The sequence below is a fragment of the Physeter macrocephalus genome, chromosome 16, assembly GCF_002837175.3.
Source record: "Physeter macrocephalus isolate SW-GA chromosome 16, ASM283717v5, whole genome shotgun sequence".
NCBI lineage: Eukaryota > Metazoa > Chordata > Mammalia > Artiodactyla > Physeteridae > Physeter > Physeter macrocephalus.
The window spans coordinates 5,863,751-5,874,665 of record NC_041229.1 but is presented as its reverse complement, the minus strand read 5'-3'; the positions used below and the strand labels follow the sequence as shown (position 1 = coordinate 5,874,665).

Sequence of the window (10,915 nt, the reverse complement as noted above, 5' to 3'; positions counted from 1 at the left end):
GCCTGCGCGTCCGGAGCCTGTGCTCCGCAATGGGAGAGGCCACAACAGTGAGCCACGTACCACAAAATAAATAAATAAATAAATAAAAAAGAAATGGGAGGCTTTATTTATTTTACAAAAAAGAACAAAACACCAGACAGCTGTTCTTTAGACAATAGGATAAAGTCATCGGAGCCCCTCTGTGCCCAGGTGACAAGCCCAACATTTCCTGGGCCTCTCTGCCACCGTCTGGAGGAGGTGAGCCCAGTAGGCTGCTCTCGGCCAGGCCGTCTGACGCCGAGAATGTGTCACTGAGAAGCTGCCCTTGCAGATGTTTCCTGGGCTGAGCCCGAGCGAGGCTGAAAGCAGAGGTGTAGGCAACAGGAGGCAACCCTGAACTCTGCGACCTGATGGTCGTCACTGAACATGCAGGCCAGGTGCAGGGGAGACAAAACGTGCCCTAAAAGGCTGTTGTTGCTTTGCTGAATAAAAGGACTTGGAGATTGAAAAGAAATACCACCTTTACGGTTGACAACGGACTGTACCATTTTGATGACTGGCTCTGAGAGTTTGGGGAAAACAAAGTACAACATGCCTTCTCCTGGTGTCCATCATTCAGGATCCAAACTCCTGTTCTACCTCTGCAGGAAGCTTCTTCCTGTTACTCCGGTTTACACAGAACTTGCTTTTTTCTGAATTTCAACAGCATTTGAAACAATAGTAGTAGAAATTGCTAACTAAAGCTTCCTGAGTATCCACTCTACACCAGGCATTATTCTAAATATTCCACATAAATGAATATAACTACGCCTCCCAACAACCTCAAGAGATAAATATTAATACTATCCTCCTTTTATGGGTCTTGATTCTGAGGTACGGAGAGATTAAATAACATATCTAAAGGTCACGCAGCTAGTATATGTCTGGATTTGAACCCAGATGTCTGACTACAGAGCCCTGACCTACCCACTTCACTTACTATCTCTTGTTAATTAATTGACTAAAGCATTCTCTCTTTTATTTTTTAATTCACCAAATATTCTGGAATATCCAACATGGCAAGATATTTGGCTAGACACCATGTGAGTAATGAAGATGGACATGGAACAATCTGAAGCATGTACTCAAGTTCCTTACACTCTGCAAGGGCATGTGATATATGCCCAAATCAGGACATGGTGAGGACAGGTGAGACCCACATCACAAGGAATGGCTGTCATAGGAGATCTGTTATAGGCCTTGTGAAGAACCCAACACTTATGCTGAGACTTGAGGAGAATAAAGCCAAAAGAGAAAGCATTTCTGACAGGAACATGTTCAAGTATAGCACGGCATCATGCATGTTTGTAGAGAGCAACTTTCTAGACTGATACGTGTGCCATACGTATGAATGGAACCGTGAGTGATAAGGACAAAATTGATAGATTATGGCCAAACAATGAATATTACTTAGTTTAGGGTTTATTTGTAGCCAAAAGGAAGTCAGTAAAGGTATTTGACCAAAAGAATGATTCAACAAAATTGTGCTTTGAAAAGAGTAATCTGCAGTGGGCGTGATGATTGAGATGAAATAGAGAGAAAAAAATGGGGCACCAGTTGAGTGACTATCACAGAGCTGGAAGGAGAGAAGTCAACCCAGAATGAGATGGTGATAGGAGTGGAGAAGAAGTGATGGGGAACACACAGGGGAGGGTGAATTAAAGGACCTGTTGACATGTTGCATGTACGGGCCCACGGAGGGGGATGGTACCCAACTAGGGAGCTGGGGAATACTGTGCTATTAAGAGAATGAGAAAAGTTATAAAGATGATCTGGTTGGCGGAGGAGAGAGGAAGATATATGTGCATAGTCTCAGAGAGTTTGAGTTTGAGATACATGTAAGTATGAAAATCAGAAAGTTGAAAATCTTAGACCACAGCTTAGGAGAGATTTCAAATGTCCTGAAAGAGACCAAAGCGTCATCCACATAATGGTGGCAGTTATGGTGGGAGACAAAGGTGAAACTGCCATGGAAAAGGGTACAAAAATTACAGTAGATTTTTTTATCATAGAAAGGAAAATAATGCCGGATCTAAGCTCCCTGAAGGCATCACATTTCCCTGTTGTGTACCCAATGCCTTAGATCACAGCTTGGTAGAAAACAGGCACAAAATAGATATTTGTGGAAGGAATAAAGCTTTGTAGACTCAGGGCAAATTAGAAGAATAATCTATTTAGACAGCTGCAAAAGCTTTAAATTCTGCCCTGTACAACATGCTAGTAGTAAAACTAAGCTAATGTGTGTGTTTTGTTTTGTTTTGTTTTGTTTTGTAAAAAGTATTAGGAGAATTCATATTAGATCTAGAATCTCCCCTTATGGGGATAGCATCAGAATTCAGAGTTATGGGAGTTTACAGGCCACACAACCACAGAACTGAAAATCAACACGCTTCATGTGTGTTTTTCTCCTCTTAAGCCCTTAGTGATTTTCAGCTCTAAAACATCAGCGTTCCACATCCCACCTATAAAGTGGGAACAGAATTCCCAGCTTCAACCTGGCAAAGGAACATCTTTTCAGACTCCTGGCAGAGAATTTTAGATATCATTCTCAATGACAAAGTAATCATTAGATAATGTATTTGATATTTTGTATAATCCATTTTATCTCAGGAATCGTTCCTAAGAGTTGCTTGGCCTGGTTTACAGATTAAAGAGGGTGGATTCTGAATAAGAGCACCAGCCAGGTTTCCCAAATCAAAGAAAATTCAGTAGGAAGATTGTGTGTACATTTGAGACGGGTGAGTATTCAACGATGGCCAAGATCACACTGTAAGCAATGCATAGCTCCAGTCACGGAATTTCCGTCTTAATTTTCAGGTCAGCTCTCTAAGATATATTTGGGGCAACATGATGACTGTGCAGTGGTTTTTCTCTGGTGGTTCTGTGTAGATCGAGGGATGTTTCAGGAGATAAACAAGGAGACAAACAAGTGTTACCACAGATACCTGAATTTGTTTTTTCTCATCAGAAAGACACTCACCGCACACTGGTTCTTTTTCTCTCACTGGTCCCTACCAAAGGCAATGACATGCATGCTCACCTAATTCTCAAATCAAACTTCTGAAAATTTAAAATTAAAAAAAGATTTAGGGCTTCCCTGGTGGCGCAGTGGTTGAGAGTCCGCCTGCCGATGCAGGGGACACGGGTTCGTGCCCCGGTCCGGGAGGATCCCACATGCCGCGGAGCGGTTGGGCCCGTGAGCCATGGCCGTTGAGCCTGTGCATCCGGAGCCCGTGCTCCGCAACGGGAGAGGCCACAACAGTGAGAGGCCCGCGTACCGCAAAAAAAAAAAAGAAAAAGAAAAAAAAGAAAAAAAAAGATTTAATTCACTACTTCATTGCACCATTTTGTCTCTTTCTGTTCTTGTCTTTACATTTCCTGCCTCCCTGCAGAGTAGATGATGAAGTTGCCTCACCTCAGCCTTATCTGCCAGGGGAAATGTTGAAATTTGCTATTTTGGTGGACCTAACGCTTCAGATGTAGATTAGTTTCATTGGTTTTCTTCTTCAGACCCAAAAGGAGATCAAAAGCCTTAACTAAGATCACCCAGCAATTGGGGAGCTATGGCAGGAAACATAATTCATAGCTACTGTATCCTACAATGACAAAATATGGGAAAATGAAAGATCACCACCTCATTATCCTCAACTCCAGTAAGTCACTAGCTTAAAAGGTTAGAAATAATTATAATGAGAAGAATTTTTTAAACAAGGTTAAAGTGTGAAAGTGGAATTGGATTTATTGTGTTTTCATAATATTTAGATGGGGAGAGGAAAAAGGGATGGTCCAGTAATCTACCCTGAGTCCAATTTAACCAAAATGTCCACACTTCTACAAACCCACTTTTCCTCTTCTCTACCAGGCATGAGAAACACACAAACCAGAAGTATGGAGTCGGCCTGAATACCCTGCCCCCTTTCCTTGTCCTTCGTATCTCATCAATATTTTTACCCAATGTACCCATGTTCGGTTTTAAGTTTACTTCCCGAAAACACACACACACACACACACACACACACACACACACACACACCCTATCCATCTATCATGTCAAAACTATGGACACCAAAGGGGAATTTTGACCCAGAGAAAGGGTACTTTATATATTTAGAGTGTTGTTACAATTACATAATCAAGAATAACAGTTTGTATGTTTTCAACTTAAGACATTTTCATTAAAGACACCCACGCCTACGAGTAAATGAAAGTGAACCTGTTTTTCTACGAAGATGTTTGAAATTCTTTCGACTTGCATTTTGCTTTGGAGACACAGGTTCAATCCACACTTTGGGGTGAAGACCCCCATAATCAAGTTGTGGAATCTCATTTGAACTGACAACCAAGAATCCTACCCAAGGAAAAGAAAAATTTGAATTTTCTCCTTGTTCTTCAGGACTGATGAATGTAAAGAACCCACACAGCATAACTTATGTTTCCTACATAGTAAATACTCCAGAGCTACACTGAAATCCAGTGTTGGGCTGCTTCCAATTTATGGTGAGGAACCACCAATGGCAAGAAAGAGCACTACCCAATGCATAGCCCATTTCCACGCGTGGTGCACATGGTCTTGTGTCCACACCCATGTGTACTTTCACACTGTCAATTGAGAGTGGTGAGTCAGGAGCTGAACTTTGCAGCCAACTTGCCAGCAAGAATGACGCTCTCAGAAACTCAGCAGCTTTTATTGGTACAGAAGTTTTAGACTTACAGGCCATGGGTTGGTCTGAGACAGAAGCAAGCCCTGTCGTTGTCTCAGGATCCTTAATGCAAGAGCGGTTCACCATGGAAAGTGCATTTATGACGGAGCTGTAAGAGAATGTGATATCACCCCTGCACCTGAACCTCTATGCCTGGAAACACCAGACCACACGGAACAGGCTTTTGTCAACATGTGAAGGCCTCTGTTCATTTGAAGAAGAGCCTCAGGACCTTGGAAATGTGGGTGGAGCCTGAGAGAATGGTAAAATCTACCTGTCACTTTTGAATTCTCAGAATACAACTATAAATACCTTCAGGGCTTATGGGACAAAATGTGTGTAAGTTAATGACTGTATTGTTTTTGGATCTAAAGCAAAGCACATGAATCAGATCTCATCCATGTGTGTGCTAATATGGCTCAGACACATTTCCCTAGAATCTGCACAGTCTCAGAGCTGAAGGGGCCATCACCAAGCCAGGAAGGATGCTGCATGGTAATGTGCAAACAGCACTCATCTTAAACTTAGAGGACAAAGGTTGAGACTCCCACTTTACCACTATCCACAAGCCATTTTCCCCTTCTGTACTCACTTTCCTATGGATAGAGAGGATTGAACTTGTCAACTTTCAAAATTCTTTCTGGTGTGGAATTTTGTAGCTCTAAGTCACTAAGTCCAGCCATGCTAGTAATACTACAATATTCTAGGCTAGTGGACTTCTATGTTTGCTTCTCCATCCTCAGGGGAAACTGACTGTAATCCAAGTCTTTTCCATTTTTCTTAATTCTGTTTTTATTTATTCAACCATCTCCATTCAGCAAATATTTAGTCAAATGCAAGGCACTGTGCTAGATATTTTGTACCCAGCTAAAAATTCTCCAAAGCCTGGCATATATGTTATTTTCTTTGTTCTCATAATAACCTTGTGAATGTAGGCAAGTCAGACATGCCTATTCCCATTTTAATAATGAGAATATTACTAGGAACGGGTGAGATTAAATGATTTAGCAATGATTATATGTCTAAAAATTATGAGAGATGGGGGCAGTAACCACATCTTTTGTCTCTTGGACTAATTTCTGATCCAATATTCCAAACACTCTCAACAGGAAATATTTTGCATTTTTAATTGAACATTATTCAATATAGAATACTCTCCAAAAACTCTCAATTGAGAGTATGAGTCAGGAGCTATAACTCTGCAGTCAACTTGCCAACAAGAATGATGCTCTTAGAAACTGAGCAGATTTTATTAGCACAGTTTAAAATATCTATTTTACCTTCACAAAAATCCCACAAAGCTCTATGATATGGCTCAACCAACATGACCAAACCTGAGGTAAAGACTTGAGCCAGTGTTATGGTAAACTCAGCTACCGTCAGCCACAAACTCAGTTGAATTCCCACAGGCTGAAAATGAAGATTATCAATCATTTAGTTTCTAAAATATGTCAGGCAGCCACTGTGCTATTTTCTCTTTTTTAAAAAAATTGAATTATAGTCGATTTACAATGCTGCGTTAGTTTCAGGTATGAGCAAAGTGACACAGTTATACATACATATGTCTACTTTGTTCAGATTCTTTTCCCTTATAGGTTGTTACAAAACATTGAGTATAGGTCCCTGTTCCAGTAGGACCTTCTTGGTCACCTATTTTATATATAGCAGTGTGTATGTGTTAATCCCAACCTCCTAATTTATCCCTCCCCACCGTTCCCCCTTTTGTAACCATAAGTTTGTTTTCTATGTCTTAACATAGATCTTTTTTAATGCCTACAATAACCCTGCAAAGTAGGTTTTATCATTTGACAGATGAGAAAAAAAATCGAGGTTCAGTTAATTAATATGCACAAGGTCACAGAGTTAATAACTGACTGGAATAAAACTCAAACACAGGAAGGTCTGGCTGCAAAATCCAAGCTCTTCCCAGAGTTTGTAGGGATATTCTATGATTCCAAATTGAGCAATTCGTTTGACAGCTATCCTTCAAGAGGCAATGATTCTACAGATATAGAGAACAGACTTGTGGTTGTCAAGAGGAAGAGGGAGGGGGAAGGACGGATTGGGAGTTTGGGGTTAGCAGATGCAAACTATTATATGTAGGATGAATAAATAACAAGGTCCTACTGTATAGCACAGGGAACTATATTCAATATCCTGGGATAAACCATCATGGAAAAGAATATGAAAAAGAATATATATGTATAACTGAATCACTTTGCCATACAGCAGAAATTAACACAACATTGTAAATCAACTTTACCTCAATCAAATAAATTTTTAAAAAGAAAATAGAGTGGTGCGGCCGGCGGGCGGCGATGGCGGCCGTACGGGGCCTGCGAGCGTCGGTGAAGGCCGAGGTCCCGGCGGGGCCGGCCTTGGGGCCCCCGTCGCCAGAAGCGGAGTCAGGTTTGGACCGCGGCGAGCCAGAGCCCATGGAGGTGGAGGAGGGCGAGCTGGAGGTCGTGCCGGTTCGGCACTCGCGGAAGGAACTGATCCCGGACACAAGCAGAAGATATGAAAACAAGGCTGGCAGCTTCATCACTGGAATCGATGTCACCTCCAAGGAAGCAATTGAAAAGAAAAGAACAGCGAGCCAAGCGCTTCCATTTTCGATCAGAAGTACATCTTGTCCAAAGAAATGTAGCCTTGGACCGAGACATGATGAAGAAAGCAATCCCCAAAGTGAGACTGGAGACAATCTATATTTGCAGCGTAGATGAGATGAGTACCCAGGATGTCTTTTCCTATTTTAAAGAATATCCTCCGGCCCACGTTGAGTGGTTGGATGATAACCCCTGTCATGTGGTTTGGTTGGATGAAATGACAGCCACACGAGCCCTTATCAATATGAGTTCCCTGCCAGCCCTGGAAAAGATAAGAAGCAGGGACGCCAATGAGGACAAGTCATCTGAGAAAAGTAAAAAAGACAAGCAGGAAGACAGTTCCGATGACGATGAGGCTGAAGAAGGAGAAGTTGAATATGAGAACTCAAGTGATGTAGAGTTGGTCACGTTGTCTCAGGTAGAAGAAGCGTCTCTGCTAAGAAATGATCTTCGTCCAGCTAACAAACTTGCTAAAGGAAATAGGTTATTCATGAGATTTGCTACAAAAGATGACAAAAAGGAACTCGGAGCAGCGAGAAGAAGTCAGTATTACATGAAATATGGGAATCCAAATTACGGAGGCATGAAAGGAATTCTTAGTAGTTCTTGGAAGCGAAGATACCATTCCCGTCGCATTCCGCGGGACGTGATCAAGAAGAGAGCCCTGACTGGGGACGACGTTGGCTTGACAGCCTATGAACACCGACATTCCGGACTAGTGAATGTTCCTGAGGAACCCATTGAAGAGGAGGAAGAGGAGGAGGAGGAAGAGGAGGACCAGGACATGGATGCTGGTGACAGGGTGGTGGTGGAGTACCACGAGGAGCTCCCGGCCCTCAAGCAGACCTGGGAGCGGAGCACATCTAGGCGGTCCAGTGTCAGCAGCTCAGACTCGGATGAAATGGACTGTGATCTAGAACTGAAAATGATTTCCACTCCTTCACCAAAGAAGAGCATGAAAATGACGATGTATGCTGATGAAGTGGAATCTCAGTTGAAAAATATCAGGAACTCCATGAGGGCAGATACTCTTATCTACAAGCAATATAAAAAAACAAATTGGTAACAAATTAACACCTGAGAAATTTGCAGATGTCCGACATTTGTTAGATGAAAAACATTAACACACACGTCCACGGCCACCTGGCAGCAGTACTAAAACAGATATACGCCAGCGATTAGGAAAAAGACCACATTCTCTGGAAAAGCCTTTTAGTAGTAACCCAGTCGTTCGGAGAGAGCCCTTTTCTGATGTACATAGTAGGCTAGGTGTTCCCAGGCAAGATGTTAAAGGCCTCTACTCTGATACTCGGGAGAAGAAATCAGGTAGTTTATGGACTCGCTTAGGATCTGCACCCAAGACCAAAGGAAAGAACACGAAGAAAGTGGATCACAGGGCGCCCGGCACAGAGGAAGATGACTCCGAACTGCAAAGGGCGTGGGGGGCTCTGATTAAGGAGAAAAAACAGTCTCGCCAAAAGAAGAGCTGCTGTTACCAGCACCCTTTTCCCAAGAAAAGTCAATTCCCAGGTGCTTATTGGACAGCCTTCGAGGGGGAAGATGAGGGAAGCTGCCAGCTCACCCTTCCAGGATCCTAGTGTGGGGGCCGAATCTCACGGACCTGACCTCAGAGGTGCACCCGTGCTGCCCAGGTAGATAAGAGCCGCAGCGTCTATTGCCCTTCGTTCCTCCCTGGGGATTTCTGTTAGGGGGCCTTGTTAGCGATCAGCTTGAAGTGAAGATCGAGTTCAGTGCTGTGGGATTTTTAGGAACAAAAAACTGTGACTTTGGGATTTGGGGTGGATTTTTGTGCTAGGGGTGGGGTCATGGGTTAATGTTGAACAATTTTTAAATCTGTATTATGTTTAAAAAATATTAATGATTTAAAAGTTTAAATTTTTAATTTTTATATGTGAAAATATTTCCTGTTGGCTACGAGGGAAGCTCAAGTGGTGTCTTCTTATGTGCTGTTAAATATATATTATATACTTTGGAAGAAGGCAAAGAGGGGAGCCTCATTATTTTTAAATGATCCCAACTGTATAGTCTGTCTGTTGTACATAGAGTTTAACTTGCTTTTTGGCCGCTGTAGGGAAAAAAACCCATCCACCTGAGATGGGAACCTGTCATTTACTATCACTTCAGAAGTGATACACTGATATTTATTCTTTCTGTATCCAAGTTCTGGCACTTGAAGACTTCTTCAAAACTGGCAAATAAGATAGTAGTTATAGAAATTTTAGTTCATTTATTTCTAAACTCCTTTCAGATTATTTTACCATGAGAAAGGATCCTAGTGTGGGGGCCGAGTCTCATGGACCTGACCTCAGAGGTGCACCCGTGCCGCCCAGGTAGATAAGAGCCGCAGCGTCGATCGCCCTTCGTTCCTCCCTGGGGATTTCTGTTAGGGGGCCTTGTTAGCGATCAGCTTGAAGTGAAGATCAAGTTCAGTGCTGTGGGATTTTTAGGAACAAAAAACTGTGACTTTGGGATTTGGGGTGGATTTTTGTGCTAGGGGTGGGGTCATGGGTTAATGTTGAACAATTTTTAAATCTGTATTATGTTTAAAAAATATTAATGATTTAAAAGTTTAAATTTTTAATTTTTATATGTGAAAATATTTCCTGTTGGCTATGAGGGAAGCTCAAGTGGTGTCTTCTTATGTGCTGTTAAATATATATTATGTACATTGGAAGAAGACAAAGAGGGGAGCCTGATTATTTTTAAATGATCCCAACTGTATAGTCTGTCTGTTGTACATAGAGTTTACTGCAAAGGGCGTGGGGGGCTCTGATTAAGGAGAAAAAACAGTCTCGCCAAAAGAAGAGCTGCTGTTACCAGCACCCTTTTCCCAAGAAAAGTCAATTCCCAGGTGCTTATTGGACAGCCTTCGAGGGGGAAGATGAGGCAAGCTGCCAGCTCACCCTTCCAGGATCCTAGTGTGGGGGCCGAGTCTCATGGACCTGACCTCAGAGGTGCACCCGTGCCGCCCAGGTAGATAAGAGCCGCAGCGTCGATCGCCCTTCGTTCCTCCCTGGGGATTTCTGTTAGGGGGCCTTGTTAGCGATCAGCTTGAAGTGAAGATCAAGTTCAGTGCTGTGGGATTTTTAGGAACAAAAAACTGTGACTTTGGGATTTGGGGTGGATTTTTGTGCTAGGGGTGGGGTCATGGGTTAATGTTGAACAATTTTTAAATCTGTATTATGTTTAAAAAAATAATGATTTAAAAGTTTAAATTTTTAATTTTTATATGTGAAAATATTTCCTGTTGGCTATGAGGGAAGCTCAAGTGGTGTCTTCTTATGTGCTGTTAAATATATATTATGTACATTGGAAGAAGACAAAGAGGGGAGCCTGATTATTTTTAAATGATCCCAACTGTATAGTCTGTCTGTTGTACATAGAGTTTAACTTGCTTTTTGGCCGCTGTAGGGAAAACAACCCAACAACCTGAGATGGGAACCTGTCATTTATTATCACTTCAGAAGTGATACACTGATATTTATTCTTTCCGTCTCCAAGTTCTGGCACTTGAAGACTTCTTCAAAACTGGCAAATAAGATAATAGTTATAGAAATTTTAGTTCATTTA

At 42.1% G+C, this 10,915-nt stretch overlaps 1 protein-coding gene across 1 annotated transcript; it reads left to right on the top strand.

Moving 5' to 3' along the window:
• The first annotated feature begins 7,036 nt into the window (after positions 1 to 7,036).
• On the top strand, positions 7,037 to 8,922 carry LOC102975846 (nuclear cap-binding protein subunit 3-like). The gene is given in 3 exon segments (XM_055091614.1): positions 7,037 to 7,300; positions 7,302 to 8,354; positions 8,356 to 8,922. Coding segments are annotated over 3 exon segments (1,884 nt in total).
• Positions 8,923 to 10,915: the final 1,993 nt, after the last annotated feature.